Source organism: Trametes versicolor (assembly GCF_000271585.1).
Source record: "Trametes versicolor FP-101664 SS1 unplaced genomic scaffold TRAVEscaffold_6, whole genome shotgun sequence".
Lineage (NCBI taxonomy): Eukaryota > Fungi > Basidiomycota > Agaricomycetes > Polyporales > Polyporaceae > Trametes > Trametes versicolor.
Genome location: NW_007360326.1, coordinates 2373810 through 2396255, shown reverse-complemented (window position 1 = coordinate 2396255; position 22446 = coordinate 2373810). Strand labels below are relative to the sequence as shown.

The following is a 22446-nucleotide window of genomic DNA, read 5'->3' as shown; positions in this document are numbered from 1 at the left end:
GGGACAAGTGGACGGATGAGCAATCGCGCACACTCCGCGACTGCGGCCGACGCGGCGCCGCCGCTAGCACGCATTGTGGGTCCCGGGCGGTCACACACCGAATGCGAGTGCGCCCGATCGAAATCACATCACGCCCTGCCAACCTAGCTTGCTTAACTTATCTAACCCGAACAGGGCTGGTTTGGGGGCGGCGAGCCTGGGCGACGGTGACGGGAAGGGGGAGGGATGCGAGACTCCGAGGAGCACGCATCACGAATGGACATCTCTGCATCCCGCCCTCCCTGGCGCGTTCGCCCTCCTCCGTCCACGGCGGCCAGGGTGAGTATATGCCGCCCAACGTCCCATGGTCAATTCGCTGCGGCCGACCCTGGTCCGTGAGCTGGCTGCGCGACGTCACCTGGGTGGTCGAAACATCATCGGATAAGCACAAATTGCAGCGCCGTGAACTACAGCACGCACGCCGCGTCCGGCTCGGGATGCCTCGCGTGCACGCGCTCGCAACTTCTCCGGAGAGCGGTGCAGCATGCCTAATGGCGTCACCGCGGCTCTGCGCCGTCGGGGCGCGTGCGTGCACGGCGGACTGTCCCCACGTAGGTTCACCACGCACTCAAGCTGACAGGCACGTGATGATTATTAGGGTGCACCTCGGGCGCAGGCATGGACGACGACGACGAGGTGATACGTAGGCCGGCCCTGTGGAGCGCGTGCTAGCACGATGCGTCCGAGATAGGCTCTTTGGCGTGCATGCATGCACCCGATTCCCGAACGGTGCGTGCATCCATGGTGCTGACTTGGCTGCAGTGCGCGTTTGTGGCTGCAGTCGTGAACCGGCGCGGCGGCTCGCCGGGCACAACGTGCTGATAGCGTCGTCGTTCTGTCACAGATTCTCTCATGCGCGCACACACATCCCGTCGGCGCGAAGACACGAAGAATGGCCACCCTGTCGGAACTCGTTCCAGCGGCACATTGTGGGCGACATATCGGGATAGAGGGTCTGAATCGATGTCAGGACAAGACACGTCTCCGTCTCTAGGGCGTGGACGACCGACTCCCCGATCATGGAATATTGACGGCCGGCGGGACGTCTGCGCGCTTCGCCACTTCGGGCGTAATGTCGGTACCTCGACGGGATGTGTTGTGGCATGCCGCGTGCCGTGGCGGGGTTGACTTTGTGGCGTGTATATCACGACGGAATCAGGAATCAGCGAGGCAGGTTGAACGAAGGTGAGCTTGACTGTCGCGTTCGCACGCAGGTGCCACAGGTGTGTACAGTATCACCGAGTTTCCGAAGATACATTGATATTGATGATGTATCAAGCTAGAGTGAAGAGTTCGAATCTCCGGGAACAACCCACTCCGTTCACGAAGCACGACCTCTCACTCGAGCCAATCTACCCTCTGAGTGTATGCCTTGGGCCCAGACCTTCATCTACGAGGTGCGCCTGATGAAGCGGGGACACCATCTTACGCCTCAGGCTCCTGCCACGAACGCTGACTGATGATCTGCTCGCACAGACGGACTGTGGTCACGTCAGCAGCGCCCTCCACCATTCCACAGACCCTCCTTCAGCCGGCACTCAAGGAACTCCCGCATCCCGGTGACTCGCATCCAGCGCGCGACGGCCCCCGTCCCGCGCGAGCGCCCAGCGACGGCGCGGCACAGCTCCGTTCGTGCACACGCTGGCACCCACACAGGATCCGCGGAGCGCGGACTCCCACCGGCATGTACGCGCTTGGGCACTCGCACACAGGACACGCATTCCGAATGGGCTGTCGCGCGCGGATGATGCACGTCGGCCGCCCTCTATGCACTGGTGAGTGCGCACCAACTAGAACCCGCGCGTTCGTATACCATCCCCGTCCGATCTCTGCTTCTTGTCAGTGTCGGCGCTCGCGGTGACACGGGCGCCGCCTCGTGCATCGCAGAACGCGCGGGCCCAGTAGCGCGAAAGCGCTCTGCGCGTCCGCGGCGTGAGCTGATACACGAGAAGACTTTGCGTTGGACCTGGCGGCTGCTCGGAGGCGCGAGCGGGCGGTGTGTACCTGGGTCCCGTGCCGCACTGCTGTGGGCCCTGGAAGATCTCCACACTGATATGCGCGCGCGTATGGGGGAGGAGCATCCTGGGATCCTCGATGGGTTGCAGCGGTGCCACGATGGCGCGATGGCAGGGATTCTGGAATCTGTGGCTGCGCTTTCTGTTCGCTGCGACTGTGTGCGTCTGCGACGGGCGTGGGTGGCTCGCTGGGTCTGCGACGCGGGCGGTGTGTTCTCTTCGCCTCGTGGATCAACGAAGAGTCTTCTGCTGTCGTGTCGGGTACAGTTTTCGGTCCACATATGGGACCCGGTTCTGCGGCTTGCCGTTTGCATTGGGTTTCGTCTCTTGGGCGATCTATGTGTTTATTTGGCTGCCACATTTGACGATCGCGTTGTCTTCGTTCTTGAGGGCTTCTGCGGTCGAGGCTTGCTAGGAATCTATCCACATTCGAGGGCCCGTTCTGTGACCGACTCTATCGCAGATATCGCGCCTCTGCATCATACATCATCTGCGGGGCGCGGCGGCTTGAGCCCAGATCGAGACTCGCACATATTTATCGTTCTCGCTTGGTCACGAATCCTACCATACCCCGGCAAAACGTGGTACAGTCAACTAGGAGTAGCTTGCCAAGTTAGCTACTCACGCTCGCTCGCCAAAATGGTGCACTGAATATATGTATCTCGTTGGTGCTACAGCCTCCTTTGGGCACCCTTCTACCCTCCTGCCACGACGTGTACCACCCTGCTACCCATACGCCTCACACAGACAGGTGCGTAGGCTCGTTGTATTATGCATATATTCAAGGTTGACATGCTCGCACGTGATAGTAGGTGCTGCAGACTGCGCTTCTGCGTCGACAGCGCGGGGGGCACGGCGGGGCTGCTCTGCGACTACAGCCTGCGTGCGACTGCAGTTACGCAGAGCTGCAGCACAATGGTGGCTAGTGCATAAAAGCCGCATAGGTGCCCGCCGTGGCTACCCCACCTATCCTTCATACCCCCATACTCGCGAATACTGCAACACTCACCCCACTTGCACCACATCCCGCCATACTGCAATATGCCTGTTCCTGAAGTCGCACACCACCAGAGATATGCGCCTGCCCAGCGGGGACAGATAAACGCTGTCGCCATACTGGCTAGATGCTATGTTAAGGAGCTGAAGGAGCTCAGGATGCTGCGGGCCATGGTGTGTTTTGATTGCTTATGTTTATCAAAGTACGTTTGCTCACTCGTGAACTGCATCTGATAGGGCTGGAAGGATCAGAATATGGACGAACACTTCGCGTCGCAGCGGCACCGCTCCGACACGGCCCCCGTTCAGGCTCAGCAAGCCTGGTTCAAGGGGATGCTTTGCATCTCGCGCGAGCTGGACGCTGCGGCGGGGTTCATACCCACCTCTGAACCCCTTGAGTTCCTCGATATTGGGTATGTATGTATATGCGATGCGTTTCGGCGTTGTGGCTAATCATACTTCTTGAGGTGTGCACCGGGAGGATTCAGCACACACATTCTCCAGACCAACCCGGACGCGCGGGGTGTCGGCATCTCTCTCTCCGAATCCCAGGGCGGCCACCCGCTGCTTCTCTCGTGGGAGTACACGTCCCGCTATGAGTACCTCGAGCAGGACTTACTCGAGTACGACCTCTCCCCGCACCCCATCACTTCCCCGACGCCAAGCCCCGCCCTCCGTCCCCTACCCGACGCCTTCCTCGGTCGCTTCCAAATCGTGCTCTCAGACGGACACCCCCTGCGAACCTACCATTCCCCCCACGACGCTATCAACACGCTTGTGGCCCCCCACGAACACAGCGGCAGCCTCCTCATCGCTCAACTAATCGTTGCGCTCGCGGCAGTGCAGGCGGGCGGCACCGTCCTCCTGAAGCTGATGCACATCGAGGGCTCCCCCGCCGCACAACTCATCTACCTCCTGGACGCGATCTCGGACACGCTCATCGTGCACAAGCCGGGCACGATGCACCGGAACCGTGCGTCGTTCTACGCCGTCGCAAAGGGCGTCGGCGGGACTGAGGAACGTGCGGCGCTCAAGGAGTGGTACATCGCGGGTCTCCGGGCGCTCTGGCTCGAGCTTCGGACTGGAGGGCCGGCAGGGGGCGGGAGGAGGTTGGTCGACGGCGACCTGGACTTCGTCGCTACGCCGGAGGTGATCCTCGACATTGATGGGTACCTTGAGAGGCTGGTCGAGCTTGGACGTCCTGTCTGGGCGACGCAGGTGCAGGGATTGCGCGGTTTTTTCGAGAAGAAGGGCATTCAGGGCTTCCCTGTTATCGCTGGCAGCACGTAGGCTGTGAAACGACTTGTTAGCACTTTTGCCGCGGAATTGTAAGACTACCGGAGACTTGACCATGCTCCCTGGCTCAGATGTATTCTTCACGCCCACACCATCCCAGTCATCATACCATCAATCAATCTCGGCCTACATGTTGCTATGTGCTCCGTGATCACTCAGTGTAATCATGCATAGCATGAAGTCGCGTACGTATACTCTCGTATACTTTCCTGGCGAGGTCAACGTGTTTTGACGGTACCGGTGAGCGCGAGTCGGGCCGCCCGTGGACTCGAGTCTCTTTGCCTTGCCAATCATTAGTTGTGCATTGGCACCTACTGCCCTCATCCGCGTCGTCTTGACCACATTTACTTGCAAACATTTCTTTGACATGGCTGTGTTCGTTAGTTGAATTTGATTGTTGCTCCCGCGAACTGACCAATCGATCCGGAGAGACAGTCGCTCGCACAACCTACTTTGCACCTATACTTAGGCAACCCGGGTGGTGTGATCATTATGGCCTCCCGGTTTCCCTATAGATGCTGCTTCTTAGCGCACATTGAGAGGCATGGCCTGTCCGTAGATAGCGATGTATTATACCATGTGCTGCGGTAGCAACGAAGGTTTGTATAAGGCTATCGTACGGAGAAGAGGGGACGCTGCAACGCCAAAAATCGTTCCCTCCTCTCGCGATGGAACAAGCCTCACCAACCTCGCCGACCTCACTATCCAGCGCCCACGTCTTTTCAGACGAGGATCCGGTACATAAACTCGGTGCGGCGGCCATCCTCGTCCACAGGCACGTTGAGGAGCTCGAGGAGCTGATAGAACTGAGGAAGAAGGTGAGTGGGCTATGTCGAGCTTCACTTGGGCATCTTACTCACTGTAACATCGACCCAGGGATGGACGGAAAGCGATCTGAACAATCATTTCAAAACCACTCGCCGCATCGCGGACGAGCAGAATGACCGCCAGACTCAATACTGGTACAAGGCGATGAAACCTGTCATGAGCGAGCTGGACGATGCCGCACGGTTCATCCCTACCTTCGGCAACTTCGAGTTCCTCGATATCGGGTGAGTGGTACCCCATCGGCTTTGGACATCGTACGAGTGAGCCGATACCGCTACACAGATGTTCCCCCGGAGGCTTCAGTGCGCGGGTTCTTGAGAAGAATCGCTATGCTTCCGGGGTGGGCATCTCGCTACCACCGTCCATGGGAGGCTATGAGTTCAGCCTCGAGCGCCGCTTGCAGTTGCGCCAACGATACCGCCTCATCGAGCAAGACATCATGACCTACGACCTCCACATGACGGATGCAGGAACGGCCCAACCCTTCCCCAAGGACCTCTGCGCTCGGTTCGCGTTGGTCATTCTCGATGGCCACGCCCTTCGCACGTACTCCGCCCCTGGAGACACGCCGGACGATCCGAGACTGGCGCAGGCGGTGTACCGGGACGCGCTGCTCATCGGGCAATTCATCATCGGACTCCTCGCCGTCCGGATGGGCGGTACGGTCGTCGTCAAGCTGTCGCATTTGGAATGTTCCCCTGCCGCTCACCTCGTATACCTCCTCGACGCGATCTCGGACACGCTCGTCCTGCATAAGCCCGCCATCATGCACTCCAACCGGGGAACGTTCTACGCGGTCGCGAAGGGCGTTGGGCACGGGCAGCATGCGGATATGAAGGACGTGTACCTTGATGGGCTCAGGGACTTGTGGCGCGAGCTCAGGTACGGTGGAGTGGGCGGCAAGGGTAGGTATCTCCTCAACACGGACCTCGACTTCGTCGTGACCGCAGACGCGATTCTCGAAGACTACTTGGATCGTCTGGTCGAACTTGGGCGGGGGGTGTGGTGGACGCAGGTTGAGGGACTCCGGTATTTCTTTCGGAAGAAGGGGATCACGGTGCCATGAGCTGCTGGTGTGTACCCCATGGCTATATTAGCGAAATATTTTTTGCATCATGTAGGGCCACTATACATTACGAGCTTTCGGGAACAAGTTCACGCACGAATGGAGAGAGCGACGCTCCGAGTAATATGTATCATCCTTCGTCGACTTCTCGCATGGAGAGCCTCGGAAGGAGCTCAAATTTCCCACGACGGAGCGCCTGCCTTGCATGAGCGCCTACGGTAAACCATCACATGTGCCTGAGCCGGCGCCCTCAACCGCCTACCCTCGTCGACGTCGTTGCCGGACTTGTTCCTGCATAGATTGAATCAGAGCGGACTGATCAGCGTAAGCTATTTTGTGAGTCCTTCTTTTTCTCGCTTGACTCACAGTGGCTGAAATATGGTTAGGCTGAAGAATTTATACTGCTTGGTGACTTTCTGTGGTCGCTCCGAGGGCGCTGGCACGTCGAGGCCGACATGACTCGTTCGTGAGTCTACGCCTGTGCATAAAACCACCGGGATGATTATACTTATCAACAGGCCATCATATAGATAGAGTGTATCTGGCAATCCTAGGCCCTGGACGGGACACTTGCCAGGCATCCTCAAGGTAAAGAAACGCCCATGCATCACCCCTGCGGCGTGTTGAGCGTGGTTCCGCGAGACTCGCGAACTCGACGTGGTGGACTGGCGCCACGACTATATCTCCCCGCAGAAGCGCTGCGGGTCGTTAGATCCGTGCAAGACGGTATTCGCGCGTCTGGGGTGTCTTCCGCGTTATCCGAGGCGCGATAGAACCTCTTCGAAGGTTTCGGTAGTAATATTATATGCAAGAAACCTGCCAATGTTAAGGTACATACTCAATAAAGTAAACTGCTGCAGCAGGTCGCTATCAAGCTGACATGTACATCGTACACCAGGAACTTGAGGACATACCAACCTCAGCAACCTGGCGACAATGCGGGTCCGAAATGCACCCCACGGTGACTGTCGTCATTGGCGTGCGGGGTAACTCCGTGTTCGAGGAGACCGTCAGTATCTTGCATTCATTTCCACATAACCTAAAGCAACGTGTTCTCTGAACATAGGGGCCAACCAGTTCATAACGCCCAGATTGGCTCGCCTCGCATGATCGGTTGCCCTGCCTCGGCATCTGTGGCATATGAGCGAACAAAGAACACACTAGCATCGGCGCCTCTTACTCATCCTTCGCAGTCGTCGCAGGTCACCCTTTCGCACCAAACAGTGTCTGCCGCCTGTGCGGCGAGTGGATACTGGGCGTTTGATACGCGCGCGAGGAGACGTCGAGGTGGACGCGCGCCACCCCGAACACAGGGTTGTGCGCAGGAGGGACGTCAGTTACGACACCAACCCTCGACCTGACGCGCTTATAACGCCTTTGCGGTAGGCACAGTTGGACAGCGCGTTCGTTCTCTCCGTTATCCATGTCTTGCTTCGGTCCCTCGAGGGCACACGGCGACCATCACGACCACTTGGACCGGGCCGTACACCTGCTTCAAACGTGTCTCAATGGGCTGCAACACTTCTGCCAAATCCCTGGCGCTTCTCTTCTCCTCGATACTGTTCTTTCCTTGGTGAGGAAGATCCAGGTGAGCTTTTGTCTCTCTTTCCTCCGCGTCGCCGCATCTGACGCTGCGATCTATAGGCGACGAGGGCCAATGGAAAAGCAATCAAAGCCCTCAGCGAGGAGCTATGCAGGCTCGCTGAAGTATTAAACACCACCATGCGTAGAGTACAAGTCGACTTGCAACAGCGCCTCGGCGATTCGGAAAGCCGTCTTCGAATCGACCAAGTGCTCCGAGAGCCCTCTCTACTTCAGCAGAGAGTCGTAAGCCTCCAAGAGTACGTACAGTATTTCTACTTCCAGCCAGCCCGCAGCACCGACTATCGCTACTTCAGAGAGCTAGCAAGCCTGGGCGGTCTGGCCGGCGCGCTGAGCCGAGGTCGCTTTATTTGCCGTTGTCTCCGCGCCAAACAGCACTCGCGGGTGCTACAAGAGCTGAATGAACGCGTGCATCGCGCACTGTACGAATTCAAGGCAAGTTTCGCCACTTCGGGCTCTGCATGTTACTCATCAAAATCCACAGTTTTCCGGGCAGATCACCATAGAAGCCCTAGTAGATGAGATGCTACACAAAGCCTCTGCAGTACACAGAGAAGTAATACAAGTGCGGGAGGATGTTAACGCCGTCCGGGACGAAATACAGGTGTGCACTGATTCATACCTTTCGTCATCATTACACGACACTGATCGTTGACCATTAGCGAGTAAGGAGCGATCATCAGCTGGATCGTAAGACTTCCTCTGTGTATGTATCATGTACTCTTCACAGTACTCACCAAATGCGTTTTAGGAGATGATAGAACTCTTGAACAGTTACCTCACGTTGACTCCGGCTTTCAGGCAAGCAGCCAGGCGGGGAAGAGCCACTACGTAAAGGACACCTTCAACCGCGCTCTCGAGGAGCTTGAAGCCTGGGCCGAAGGGGGCTCAAAATCGACTTTCGAGCGGTTGCGCAAGCCCGTCTGGATTATATCAGAACCTCCTGGCTCCGGAAAATCAACAGTGGCGTCAGAGCTTTGTCGCAGACTGTGGCAAAGTGACGGCACTAGCTCTGTCCTCGGCGCGTCATTCTTCTTCGACCTTGCTGTGGTGGACTTGTCTACAGCACGAGACTTCTTCTCAACACTGGCTTACCAACTGGCCTATTCCCAGCCGACCCTCCGTTCTCTTATTGTCACAGCGGCGCGCGAGCACCGTAGCTCGGGCAAGAACCAGCAAATGGAATTCGTGGTGGATAAGCTCCTCTTGAAGCCCCTCCGCGCGCTTGCACAGTCTCAACAGCAGCAGCCCACGCATCCTATCGTCATCGTTGTCGACGGCGTCGATGAATGCGCCGACCACGCGACGGACACCCTCCCGAAGATGTTGCGTTCTCTCGTCGCATGTGCCCAAGTGCCCTTGTCGCCAATTCGCGTCCTCATCACTACTCGACCGAACACCATAGTCGACGGCGTCCTCAATTCATCGGAGCTCCGAGGGATCGTTCACCGGCATCACCTTCACGACCGTCCGGAGACTATGGCAAGCGATATCGCCACCTACCTGCGCGCGAAGCTCGAAGGACTCGAGGCCCTTCAACGGAGCCCCACGATCGTCAACAAGCTCGCTTCGCACGTCGGCCCGTCGTTCGCATACGCACAAGCTCTAGCCGACTTCGTTCTGGCGCATCCTGATCACCTCGAGATCGCCCTATCGCTCGGATCGGCACAGCCGTCAACCTCTTTGTGCGCGCTATACGCGGCACTGACGGGGCGTAATGTCCGTCTCGATGCCCACCAGTGGAAGCGCTTGCGAGAACGAGTAGAAAGGCCATCCGTCCTTGATGTGTGCGGGGCTTCGACCTGCTACAAGAGCATTACGCGCTGGCTTCGTTCCCGGCGGGCGGCCCCGCACGCGTCTGTTGGCCTTTCTCAACCTTTGCCGAGTGAACTATGCTCGCACTGCCGGACGGCCGTGGAGAACGCGCCGCTCGAGGCTTGGATCTTGAAGCGGATAGTCGCATCTCTTCTTGCGATAGGATTGGACGCGGCATCAATCCTCCCACCGATCACGTCGGAGGGCCATGCACAAGAAGATCCATGGCACCCGGAAACTTCAGCAACTTCGCGCTCTTGCAACGCAGACACGTTGTCGGAGCCACACATTGACCGCGCGGAGGCCATCCAACTGCCATGCCCGCAAGTCCCGGCGAAGGATATCGCAGCAGGACCAGCTACTACGGATCCGCTCGTACGTGCGAACATCGAGCGCGTCCCGTCTGCTCGTGCAATCCAGCCAGAGAAACCCGCAGGCGAGGCTCCACTTCTCGAAGCCGGAGCCGTCAGCATGCCCATCGCGCAGCCGCTTGAAGACCCCTTCGTGGGCGGCTTCGTGGCGCAGATCCAAGCGTCGATGGCCGCTGTATCTCCGCCACCGGTGGTGACTCCCCAGGCAGCTCCCCTCCTGCCAGACGTACCTCCTCTCCCCCACAACGACAACGACGCGACGCCAATGCCTACCCCGACGGCACCGACCACCAGCAGACCACGCCCGCCGAAGCTCCGGCTCGCGATCTCCGATCAGCCACCCCAAACCACGTCCCCAATCCGCTTGCCCTCCCCGTCCCGCGTGCACGCACACAAAATGCCCGTCGAGCATCGCGTGCACTCGCCCACCGCGTTCCGCAGCGTCTCGCCGTCTACACCACGGGGCAGCCCTCGACGCTGCTCTCCGCGCGCGAGGCGAGGGTCTGTGCTTCTCCAGAGGCTCGGCACCCCCATCCAGCAGCGCGCCGCCAGTCCTTGGGACGTCCGGCGTACGCCGACCCGTGCGGCTGCTGGGAGCCCGATGCGGGCGCGCGGAGGTGCGGGGCGAGACCTGTCGCAGACTGACTCGCCCGCCTCGCAAAGAGATAGTTCGCGCAGTCCCCTCGAAGCTACGTCCCCGGACATGAGGCGCAACACGGCCTGAATCGGAAGTCCGGCGCAACCCACGTCCGGCACGAGGGGATGCATGCGGTGAGGGCGATTGCGTACCGCGGCTGAGCTCGCTACGTAACCGCCTGGTCCCCTGGTTGCTTTGGGGCCGATTTGTAACTTATTGCTATTGCTCTTTCGACATCTTCGTTCACTACTCCCTTATGTTCTGTTTTATACCTTATGGTTCCCCTTTCCTCTCTACTCCATGTTACCTTACCCCGACACCAGTATGTAATATGCTCGTATACCCAGCTACCTTACTTTTTTATCTTAAAGGCAGGTCCTGCGTCATGACGTCCTTCTCGACCAGTTACAATCATACTCCCTACGTAATTACCATACATACAGCACAAGAAAAATACATATCCATGCCATTGATACACGTCGTTCCTATCCCACTATCCTCCCGTCCGTCTCACCGTCTGAGCCTGAACCAATCCGGAATCGCCCTCCACAGCCGCTCGCGCTCCCGCGCCGCCCACGCCTCCAAGTCGCGCGCGCACGCGACGCAGTCCGAGAACTCTGCGCTCTTGAGCTGCCCAAGCTCCTCAGCGACGTATAACGGATCCGCACACCCGCGCTCGCGGTCCATGAGGTAGTGCTGCTTCGCGAGATCGACCAACTCGGACAGGTCCCTCCGGCACGCCGCGGGAGTGACGCACACGATGGCCGCGTTCGTCGCAGACCGCGAGCGGCGATGCGCGGTGCACGGCTGGGCTGGCTGCCGTGGCCATTGGCGGTGGCGCGAGGCCTCTGAGGAAGCGTACTCCATGTTCTGGATGAGCGCGGTGATCGCGTGCTGTGCAGTCTCTTTCCCGAGAGCGAGCCGCTGCATGTCGTCGGGTGCGAGGATGTGCGAGTGCGGGTGTGGGTGCGGGGAGGCGTCTGGGTGGAAGGGGTCCCCCAGGCTCGGCTCGAAGATCTGCGCGTAGCTGTAGCGCGAGAGATCGTAAAACGCGGCGGGCAGCAGGTCGTCCGCGCCGATCTCGCGCGCGAGGGCGATAACGGCCTTTGTTGGCGGAGGGCGAATCAGCGCGACGGTCGGAGCATGCAATGAGGCGAACAGCGCGTACGATGGGGTTGGCGAACCGGTGACCCTTGAGCATGCCGGTCTCGACCTCGTGTATTCGCGCGAGGTCTTCGCGCGCATCCCAGGCGTCCAGTGTGGAGGGCCAAGCGATGCGAAGGTGTGCTAGTACCTTTCCGCGTATGGGCTCTTCGATCAAATATTTGTTTGCAATTCGCAGGAAACCCGATACGGCGACAAAGTCATCGCGGCCATTGTCGTCAAAACTCCTGGTGTGGGAATTAGCACGTCAGTTTCTGCCGTCATGTCCGGTGAAGTACTCAGTGAGGCAGGTATGGCGTATCTAGATACACGAGATGCCGTCTAATCGCACATGGTGTGAACACACGTACGGACCATCATAAATCGCTTTCAGCAGGCTTGCGACATCTGCGGGTGGGTCGTGGAGGTCGAGAACTGGGCACCCCTCGATAGCCTCAGTTTCCGGTAGTGGTGGATTGGGTTGTGGAAGAGAGAACAGATCTCGGAAGAACGTAGACTTTCGACAGAGCTGAGATTGGTGCACACGGAAGAGCGTAGAATGGGCGCGCAGGACGAGAGAGCCATCCGAGAACCAATACTCAGGATGCCTGCAGGTTTCTTCGTACTCGGTCGACATGGTGGAGGTAGCAATAGAGGTAGATTGGCAGCCTCGCCTTGGGAGAGTCTATGCATTCATGTCGTTCAAGATGATGTCAGGCATGCAGATCAGATGAGGTAGTAAGACAAGACAAGACGACGTAGCTGGAGTCAGTTTCAATTGATACTCCGCTTATCGTGTATCAGCTGAGTACCAATCGCTGATAGACCGTCTTCCCTGTCGAAGGTACGCAAGCGCTGGGAGTTGTTCCGAGCGTTGTCAGTCGAGTGTGTAGGATCGACAGCTTGGACGGCGATCATCCCGCGAGACTCTTGACGGAAAAATATGGGCCTCACAAAAAACATCGATGGCTTTGACGACGCTATGCAGCATACACTAGCTACCGGAGTCATGCCCTCAGAGCGGCTCCGCGACGCTAGCACCGAATCTCACGGCTGCCGCTCCAGTGCCGTTACAAGTAAGCACTTCTCTCCTTTTCTTACCGCGGCTCTCCCAATGGCGTGCTGAGATATATATGGGACGACTAGAATGACACCGCTTCTTGGTGACCGGACTTTATTCTGCGCGCTTGCGTGAACGCTCTCCAACCCGACCCGACCGGCGTCGCACCAATGCTAACGGTAAACTCGAGTCACCATGCATAGCCGCAGTGGATGGGACCCGAAACTGACCCACGCATCTCTTTATATCCAGGCGAACGAAGCAATGAGTCCTCAAAGCTTCGGTGCCGCTACCGAACAAGAGCGCGAAGGCCATTATATAAGGTGGCTCGATGAGGGCTGCTCATTCCAGCACCCCACAGGACCGTCAAAAACAACATGGCTCTTCTAATAAAACGTCTAGTCTATGCGACCCCACTTGCACTCGCCGCCGCCGCCAGCACCGTGCCTACGGTGACGCTTGACGAAGGCACCATCGTCGGCACGAGCGACGGTTTCCTCGATCAATTCCTCGGAATACCTTTCGCCCAGCCACCGTGAGCATATCCCCTTTTATTGTTGACACGGGACGGCTTTGACCGACCTCTTCTTGCCTGCAGGGTGGGAAAGCTGCGACTCCAGCTACCCGTGCCCGTGTCGCCGTACAGCGGAATAGTCAATGCGACCGCCATTGGAAATCAATGCTTCCAGCAAGCCCTGCCCGCGCCACCGGTTCCCAGCGGTGCTCCATCAGAGATCGGACAATTTCTTCAAGCTATTACTGCAAGCGAAGGTCCTGGCGCAGGTCCCCCTCAGAGCGAAGATTGTAAGTTCGAGTAAGTCTCAAAAATATGCGTGTAGTTGACCGTTCTTCAGGCCTTAATATCAACGTCATTGTCCCCTCAGGGACCCAGGCGGACGCCAAGCTCCCTGTAGCAGCCGTGAGTTGCTCGCATGACGTTTTTTGTCACTGTCGCTCATTGATATCGCCCAGTGGATTTACGGAGGTAAGCCCAAACGGTTCCGTGTCCGACGCATGAATACGGTTTACAAACACATTGATCAGGCGGATTTCAAGTGGGATCCAATGTCTTGTAAGTCACGATGTAGCAAGCGTCGTCCCACGACATATACTCATTTCTTCGTCGCTTTAGGGAGCCAGGCGCGGTCGTCGCCAACCGCTCTGCTGGGATCGGGCTGCCTGTCATTTTCGTTGCAATGAACTACCGGTGCGTCTTGACAATTTTCATTTCTTTCACGTCTCTAATATGTACATCAATCAGGCTGAGTGGTGAGTATTCACGTTGTGACCTCTCGACAGCACTGACGTCGACGCAGCGTTTGGGTTCCTGGGTGGTAAGGAGGTCAAGGAGGCCGGTGTGGGCAACCTTGGTCTTCAAGATCGTGAGTTCACCTATCCACGCGGTGCTGTAAGCTGCTTAAACCGTGTCGGTCGACAGAGCGAGAAGCATTGCGCTGGATCCAGAAGTATATTTCGAACTTTGGAGGTGACCCTACCAAAGTTACGATGTAAGTTTGCACCTTTTGCTATGTCTCTATCATGTAGGTTCTAATGCATACTTTGAACACATAGCTGGGGCGAGAGCGCGGGTGGTATATCCGTCGCACATCAAATGGCCGCGAACGGCGGAGACACGGAAGGGCTCTTCCGCGCGGCATGGATGGAATCTGGCTCTCTCTACTCCAACGGCGACATCGAAGAGCTGCAACCCACGTTCGACTTCATCGCCTCCGAGGCGGGTTGTGCGTCTGCGGAGGATCCCCTTGCCTGCCTTCGCGAAGTCCCTGCGGAGGTGATTGTGAACGCTATGGACAAGACGTCGACGATCTTCTCGGCCGATGTCAGTGTTGTTTTGTCCAGGAGCGTGTATGGAAGTGTGTACTGACGTCTAACTAGTCGCTCAACATACCGTATTTCCCCCATGTCGACGGCGTGTTTATCAAGGGCAACACGGAGAATCTCACAATCGATGGCAAGATCGCCAATGTTCCTTTTATAAATGGTAAGTCGATCGTTGACTTGCGATCGCGTAGGCGAGCCTCACTCACACATCTTCGCAGGCGCGAACGAAGATGAAGGAACTCTGTTTTCTCTCGCCCCCCTTCCTAACGTCACGTACGTCCTCCCGTCAGGGTTCGTCTATTCGTGATCTCAAGCTCCTTTCTTTGCACAGTACTGAAGAGGACTTCGCGGAGTTCGTGAAGAACAACTACTTCCCTCGCGCCTCGAACGAGACCATCGCACGCATCCTGGAGCTATACCCCGCTGACCCTGCCGCGGGCTCGCCCTTCGGCACTGGGGACCAGTTCGCCTTCAACCCGGTCTACAAGAGGCTTTCTGCTTTCCAAGGAGATCTGATTTTCCACGGGCCGCGTCGGTTCATGCTCGAGCAGCTCTCCGGAAAGCAGGTTGCGCGATCGTATTGTGAGCAGTCTCCGTTCTCGTTTTTGAGCTAGCCCTTACCTAATGTTGTAGTGAGTGAGCGGAGCAAGATCCCTGGGCTCGGCGCGGTATGCGAAAATTCTCCTTGTCGCTAATTCGACGCTGACAGGTCATTTTATAACTCTAGGCGCACTCCACCGAGCTGGGCAACATCTTCGGCCCAGGGGACATGACGGACTACTTCGTCCGCTTTGTCCACACACTCAACCCCAACAGCCCGCCCGGGAACTTCTACTGGCCTGAGTACACTCCGGGGCTGCCGCAGCTGCTCACGTTCGTAGACGGGAATGTGTCGTTGAAGGTTACTACGGACACGTTCCGCGAGGGGGCGATCCAGTTCTTGACAGACCTCAGCCTTGAGCAGCCATTCTGAGTTACACTGCATAGACATAATAGGATGGCTGATGTATGCCCAGTCGGGCCCGAGGAATATGCAGCTGTTGAATCCTCAAATAACGCTTGGTCCATGGCGGGATCGAACTCGCGGGCAACGCAAGATGTGGCGGTGTAGCGGTTCGGGAGAGGCACTGGGCGGCGCCTTGTTGCAGATCACTCAATCGTCCACTGGCAGTGGACGTCCATCTTCCGAATTCGCCGCTGCATTTTTTCGACACTCTGCCGACCACCAAGATGAACCGCGAAGTCTAAACACCCACTAGATGTACGACCATATAACATCCCTCATGCGCAATGGGGGGATCAAGGACGCCGTCAAATGTTTATCGTTAACGTGCTTGCTGCTCTAAATGGCACATTGTCCCCATTCGAGGGCCACGGGTTGCTGGAGCCCTGATCCAATGTCAAAGTGAGATTCTCCCGCCGGTTATCTGCCACCCTATCTGACCTGACTTTGTCACAAGACATGTGCACTTCAGACAGTGAGAATGCTCATGTCGCAGCTGACGTTGTCGCACCTCTATCTGCGATCAAACTGCAGCGTGCTGCATGGAATGGCTTTCTGATCAAACTCAAGAGCTGCGCTTCTTCAGGGAGTACTTATACACGCACTACCACGCTAGATGGCCAGAATCGCCGCCCTCATCTTTGAACACACGATTGCCCACAGCACGTTCACACTATGATTTGGCTTTGGGTCGGCCTATTTTTCGCCTGCGTAGGAATTCTCCTACGTCCTTTAAGACATAGGCTTCCTCTCCCACCTGGCCCTCGAGGTCTCCCCGTCATAGGCAACATTCTCGATTATCCAGCTTCGGACCTAGGCCGCGGCTTCCGCGCTCTCGCAGCGCGATACGGTACGTACTCGTCGGCGTTTCGGTCACCCGTATTGCTCATTTAACATACTTCCCTACAGGTTCGCTAGTACACCTAAAGATCCTTGGCCATTCAATCGTAGCGATTGATTCTTACGACACTGCGCGCGAGCTCCTGGACAAGAGGTCCAGGAACTATGCTGATCGGCCTGACGCCGTCATGGCGAGACTGTACGTGTCCTGTAACGCGGGTCTCGATGCCTTTGCAATGATTGCTGCTCACAAATAATCATCCAGAACGTCGCTAACGGAGTTCAATCTTCCCCTCATGCGTTATGGGCAGGCATGGCGGACACATAGACGGTTCTTCCACCAGACGCTTTCGCTCAAGACGTTCGAGTCTACCTATCGCCCTCATATCCGCAAGTTCGCGCACGACCTCCTCCAAAATCTCTTAGATAATCCCAAAGACTTCTCGCGCCACATACACCAGTGAGCCCTGCCATCCCTGCGACGGCTGCTCGCTCAGTCTACTCACGGAGTTCATCAGCGCCTTTGCGGCCTCTGTACTTAACGTGGGGTATGGTATCGAAGTTTCCAAGGACGACGACAAATACGTCAACATGTTGCACTCGGTGCACGACCTAATCGAGGATGCAGTAGTCCCGGGGAAATATCTGGTGGAGTTGTTTCCGACCATGCAGCGCCTCCCTAGCTGGTTTCCCGGCACTCGTTTCCGAAGCGACGCGCTCTTTGTGCGTAAGGGGACGCAGGAGGTTTTGTATGCGTTGTACGAAGAAGGGAAGCGACGCTTGGTTAGTGTTCCCGCTCATTGAAATGGATCTTCTTCCTGATTGCTTCGTCATACAGGCTTCCGGGAATGCAAAAGATTCGATGCTATCCGCCACGTTACAGCGAACCTCCAACTTCGACTCCAAAGCTGCCGCGGAGGAAGAGGAGATATGCGCCGGCGCGCTCATGACGACATATATGGGTACGTCGCTACTGTCTTCAATCAATTTCGGACTTTGCCTGAACTGCTCCTGGCGCAGCGGGATCGGATACTGTCAGTCTTACGCAGTGATTCTTCCTATTTATTCCACTGACTTAGACATCACATGCAGACTATGGCATCTCTGCGCGCCTTCTTCTTGGCGATGACGATGTACCCCGATGTGCAGAAGAAAGCCCAGGTCGAACTCGACAGAGTCATTGGGCATACCCGCCTCCCCGACTTCGAAGACAGGGGCAGCCTGCCGTATTTGAACGCGATCGTGAAGGAGCTTACTCGCTGGCATGTCGTCGCCCCAATAGGCCTCCCCCACGCCGCCCTCGAGGATGACGAGTACAACGGGCTCTTCATTCCGAGGGGAGCGATGATTATCTCTAATTTCTGGTGCGAGAAATCGAACCCCATGTCTAAATGCTATTGATGGAGGCTGTCAGGTCATACTCTCGCGACCCGGACGTGTACCCAGATCCGGAGACTTTCGATCCAGAACGCTTTTTGCAAGATGGCAAACTCAACTCCGGTGCTCGCGATCCGTACGCGTACATCTTTGGTCTGGGAAGAAGGTGCGCCGCGACGCCAAACAGGGCGGTCCGCATACGTCTTAACTTGATATGACCAGGGTCTGTCCTGGCCGCCACCTGGCGGACGCCTCGCTCTTCCTCGCGTGCGCGTCCATACTGCATGCGTTTAACATCACACCGCCGCTAGACGAGAACGGGCATCCGGTGAAGCTCGAAGCAAAAGTGACAACCGGCCTTGTCATCTCGTGCGTCATCTCGTTATCCAACTTCTCTCTGCGCACTTATAACCACTACTGCTACATCCAGTCATCCCGAGGAATTCGAGTGTATTGTAGAGTCACGCTCTGCAGAATCCGCATATCTTGTCAGAGCATAGGATCCGGAGGTGGGATTCTCGTCTCCAGCGTTCTGCGCGTGTATGGTAAATTAACACAATCGGGCGCGATTACCCAAGAATCTGTATTGATTACATCGACATGCATTCGCAGACCGCTGCGGCTTCAATCAAACAATATCTCGACATGCACACCCGCCTCCACGAAATCCGCAAGCATCGGAAGAACGACATTTATTCTCACCTCTTTTTGCCTATCGCGTTCATCTGCCTCCAAGTCACGATCCCCCGGGCTCGGTGTCCCCAAATACCGCCGGATGATCGTAAGGAATGACACCCGTAGACTCAGGTGATTGAACCGCGGGAACCTCCTCGCCGTCCTGCCCTCCCTGGAGTCTCCCGGACTATCTGCATCTCCGACGAGCACCTCCGCGAGGCGCGCGAATGACGGGGCGAAGCCGGCTATCCATGCCGCTGGGCTGTTGAGCATGATGAAGAGGCTCTCGAGGAGCGGGAGCGGCGCTGGGCCCGGCGTCGACAGCATGTCTGCTAGGAGCTCAAGAAAGCACGGTGTTTGAGTAAGGGCTCTGGGCTTGGCCCACCCATCGTCGCCGTCGCGGGAAGCATACTCGTAGAGAACGGAATAGCGCGAGTTGTAACCGAGGCGCAGCGATGTCAGGGAGCTGCACCGGGGTATATCGGAGATGACGGGCTGCATATGCTCGCCTGGGCAAACGAGGAGAGGCTAAGTCAGCTATACGTCGACAGTACACAAACGGCAAGGCGGGGCGGGAATCCAGGAGACTTACGATGATCAAAGGCCGGCCCGAAGCTCACAGGGAGCTCGGTGAAAGTGATACCAAAGTGGCGCAATGACGCCCCGTAGAGTGGTATACCAGGCCCGGCCTGGGGCCTCCTGAAGCGGCCAAAATCGTGCGGCATGACACAGCACAAGCCCAGGGAGTCGAGTCTAGGCATGTATCCCTTCGCTTGTTCCAGGAAGAGCGCCAGTCGAACAGCTTCCTCTCCGCTCATATCTCCGCCGACGATGGACAGCGTGCGTAGCGCACACAACGGCAGCAGCGGTTTGTCGACGGCGCTTTCAGAGAGATGGGGCCACACGAGCACCTTGACGCGGAACTCTCCAAGATCGACGTCCTCCAGGTAAAGTGCTTCCAGTGTAGGTCGATCGCGAATCAGTTCAACCACTTCATACAGATACACCATGCACAAGCTGCGCAGACGCAACGAGCGGAGGGTGGGGAGTCGTACACTGATTATATCCCAGGTCATTTTGTCGAAGGGCACATTTTCACCGGCGTGTGCGTACTCTTCTGGGTGCAGGATGAGCGAGCCAATGTAGAGAACAATTGTGGGATCGATGTCGAGGAGACCTAGGAACGCTTTGGTACGCTGACAGCAGGCGCCATCCTGATCGAGGGGCAACGCGACCTCTTGCCAGAGCCAGGTTCTGGCGATGGGGACTAGACCGTGGCAAGTCGAAGCGCAGACGGAGAGCGAGGAAGGGTCGTCCGCTAGGAAATTGAATATGTGTTCGATAGTTTCTACGGGGAGAGTTAGTAGCATGGTGGGCGGAGGCAGAACGAAGCCGCAGTCTGCATGCACGCCCGTACCCACGAGACCCATCCCATCATTTGCTTGCAGCGGGCCGGTACTACCCTGAATAACCCCGAAAAGCGCCTCGTCGTCGTTACCTATATTCATTAGTATATTCCAGAGTGTGGCCAAGCTACTCGTGACGGCATGCCTCGAAGGTACATAGCGAGGTCAATCGCACACAACCTCAACATCCACGCCCGCCTGCACAAATCCCGCCAGCATGGGAAGAACGAGGTTCAGTCTCTCCACCTCCTGCCGCCTGCGCTCCTCCTCTATCCCCTTGTCTCCAAAAAGTATACCAACAATCTCGAGGATTGAGATCCGCACATGCAAGTGAGAGAACCGCGGGTATCGCCTCGCCCCAGTGCCTCGTCCCGCACCAACGATCGATCCGTCGGCATCCCCGACGAGCGTCTCTGCAAGGCGCGCGAATGCTGCCTCGAAGCCGGAGATCCACGAGATCGGGCTGTAGAACACAAGGGATATGCTTTCGAGCAGCGGGAGCGGGGCGGCGCCGGGCGTGGACAGTACATCTGCAAGGCGCTCCAGGAAGAACGGTGCTGGTGTATGGCTGGGCTGGGACGTCCTAGATGCCCCTGCGGGGAACACGCCCGTCATGTACGCCATGCGACGGTCGTAATGAAGAGAGAGCGACCGCAGAGCGTCACATCGTGGTAAATCCGACATGATGCGTTCCACATGCTTGCCTGTGGATGGGGAGGGGCCGTCAGTACTCGCGCGTGCGGGACGCAGTTGGGTAAGAGGACTCACGGCCCTCGGCGCAGATACTCGTGTTGGACTCGAGATCGAAGAGCAGGGTCCCAAAATGGTGTAGGGACGGCCCAAATGAAGGAATTCCGGGAGCGTACATGGCCCCTCCGGCACCATTGGGCATCAGGGGGCAGGAAAAGTCGAGTGAATCGAGCCCCGATAGGTACTCCTTCGCCCATTCCAGGTAGTTCGCTAGCTGCGCGACCTCCATGCCGTGCATGAAGCCGCCGGTGAGGGACAGCGTGCGCAGCTTCCACGTCTGTCCGGGAGCGGGTGGGACATGCTGCTGGGGCCAACCTATCTGCCAGCCCCTCCCACTCTCAAGTTGGTCGACGTTGTCTAGGAGTATCGCTTCAAGTGTAGGAGAGTCGCGGATGATGAGTACCACCTCGTACAACGACTGCAAGACCAGGTCGCGCACACGCAGGGAGCGGAGCGCAGGGAGTCGTGCACTGAGCGCGGCCAAAGCTGCTCTTTTAAAGGGCGCGTTCCGGCGGTTGTTTTTTGTTGCTTGAGGGTGCAAAACGAGAGAGCGCACGTAGGGGGCGACGGCAGGGGAGCGGTCGAGGACGCCTATGAACGTTTCGGCACGCGAGCTGTGCGAGCCGTTCGACTGAACGGATAACACAACCTCATGCCATAGCCGGACGCGTGAGATGGACAGCAGCGCGTGGCAAGTGAGCGAGCAAGCAGCGAGCGAAGGGATGTCTCCGCGCAGGAAACTGATGATGTGCTCGGTGGTCTCGACTGGAATGGTCAGCGACATGGTGGGCGTAGAGATTGCGTTGTGTTGGACTTGCGGTAGGGTTCGCGTTCGATCGAGCGACTATATAAGAGCTTCACGCCCACCGCAGTAGTGCCCGGTTGCACACACAGCCTTGAAGATGGGAATCAGGTGTCACTACTGTGCTTTGCCAGGGCCCAAGGTCTAGAAAAAGCATACTGAGGCAGTCCGGTATCACAACCCGCGAGGTAGAATTCGACAAGTATGTATCTGGCCACCGATGGCGGTCGAGGTCAAAGAAGTGCAAGCCGGCGCTCCGAGAATCTCTGGCCTGGCTAGGCTGCATCTATTCCAAACTCGGGCCCCTTCCTCCTAGCACGCTATGTCAGTTATAGTGAAGGTCAGAGTACATCATAGATATCTAGAGAGCCTATCCTGTAGACGGCAAACCGCGAGCGCAAACGAGAGTGGGTGACAACGTAGACATCACAGATTTGACCGCGATCTTGCAATGTGATATAATCCAGCTAAAATGCACTTGCAATCGGTTGTAAGGTACCCAATGATCTCTACTTTGGAATCCGTCATAATATCACTCGGATGACGTTGAGCCCCTTACAACTGTCGCGATTATTCCAAAAGCCCCAAATATTCCAAAGTTTCCAATCATCCTGCGCGCAGACAAGGTGCATGATGCTAGCATATTTCCTGATTTCCAATCCGGATCGTACTATGCACGGTAGATGCAGGGGAATCAAATGATATATATTCCAAGCCAAAAACATACATGCAACTGGACGTTGGTGCTACTATGCATACGCGCTACTGGTACTACGATATGTGCTACGAGACGCGCCCCGCCATGCGAGATAGAAGACCGCGAGACCAGACAGCTAGATAGCCTTCATCAGGAGCACCAAGCGAGCGAGGCAACGAGCGAGGA

General features: G+C 57.2%; 7 protein-coding genes across 7 annotated transcripts; 5 read left to right on the top strand and 2 right to left on the bottom strand.

Moving 5' to 3' along the window:
• Nucleotides 1-3095: 3095 nt before the first annotated feature.
• Nucleotides 3096-4340, top strand: TRAVEDRAFT_48024 (uncharacterized protein; the record flags this gene model as incomplete). The annotated part of the gene is made up of 3 exons (XM_008040230.1): nt 3096-3224; nt 3288-3463; nt 3518-4340. The coding sequence occupies 3 exons, from the start codon at nt 3096-3098 to the stop codon at nt 4338-4340; spliced, it is 1128 nt and encodes a 375-aa protein (XP_008038421.1).
• A 674-nt stretch (nt 4341-5014) lies between these two features.
• On the top strand, nt 5015-6867 carry TRAVEDRAFT_20749 (uncharacterized protein; the record flags this gene model as incomplete). The annotated part of the gene is made up of 6 exons (XM_008039940.1): nt 5015-5164; nt 5223-5398; nt 5457-6056; nt 6540-6576; nt 6627-6706; nt 6795-6867. The coding sequence occupies 6 exons, from the start codon at nt 5015-5017 to the stop codon at nt 6865-6867; spliced, it is 1116 nt and encodes a 371-aa protein (XP_008038131.1).
• Nucleotides 6868-8763: 1896 nt separating this feature from the next.
• Nucleotides 8764-9459, top strand: TRAVEDRAFT_95958 (uncharacterized protein; the record flags this gene model as incomplete). Its single annotated transcript, XM_008040781.1, has 1 exon — nt 8764-9459. A coding segment is annotated over one exon (696 nt), but the record flags the coding sequence as incomplete, so codon positions are not given.
• Nucleotides 9460-10413: 954 nt separating this feature from the next.
• On the bottom strand, nt 10414-12445 carry TRAVEDRAFT_168680 (uncharacterized protein; the record flags this gene model as incomplete). The annotated part of the gene is made up of 3 exons (XM_008040780.1): nt 10414-11769; nt 11834-12056; nt 12180-12445. The coding sequence occupies 3 exons, from the start codon at nt 12443-12445 to the stop codon at nt 11176-11178; spliced, it is 1083 nt and encodes a 360-aa protein (XP_008038971.1). The 3' UTR covers nt 10414-11175.
• Nucleotides 12446-13245: 800 nt separating this feature from the next.
• On the top strand, nt 13246-15683 carry TRAVEDRAFT_168678 (carotenoid ester lipase precursor; the record flags this gene model as incomplete). The annotated part of the gene is made up of 15 exons (XM_008040779.1): nt 13246-13403; nt 13467-13672; nt 13723-13787; nt 13841-13853; nt 13913-13940; nt 14001-14075; nt 14130-14137; nt 14185-14250; nt 14307-14376; nt 14441-14708; nt 14765-14870; nt 14929-14983; nt 15042-15292; nt 15344-15378; nt 15438-15683. 15 exons carry the CDS (start codon nt 13246-13248, stop codon nt 15681-15683), a joined length of 1650 nt encoding a protein of 549 aa, XP_008038970.1.
• A 705-nt stretch (nt 15684-16388) lies between these two features.
• On the top strand, nt 16389-18430 carry TRAVEDRAFT_124367 (CyP450 monooxygenase; the record flags this gene model as incomplete). The annotated part of the gene is made up of 10 exons (XM_008040778.1): nt 16389-16563; nt 16623-16752; nt 16819-17013; nt 17072-17336; nt 17392-17515; nt 17574-17587; nt 17646-17917; nt 17968-18096; nt 18153-18299; nt 18361-18430. 10 exons carry the CDS (start codon nt 16389-16391, stop codon nt 18428-18430), a joined length of 1521 nt encoding a protein of 506 aa, XP_008038969.1.
• A 124-nt stretch (nt 18431-18554) lies between these two features.
• On the bottom strand, nt 18555-21545 carry TRAVEDRAFT_20745 (uncharacterized protein; the record flags this gene model as incomplete). Its single annotated transcript, XM_008039939.1, has 5 exons — nt 18555-19114; nt 19198-19953; nt 20023-20068; nt 20189-20715; nt 20780-21545. 5 exons carry the CDS (start codon nt 21543-21545, stop codon nt 18555-18557), a joined length of 2655 nt encoding a protein of 884 aa, XP_008038130.1.
• Nucleotides 21546-22446: the final 901 nt, after the last annotated feature.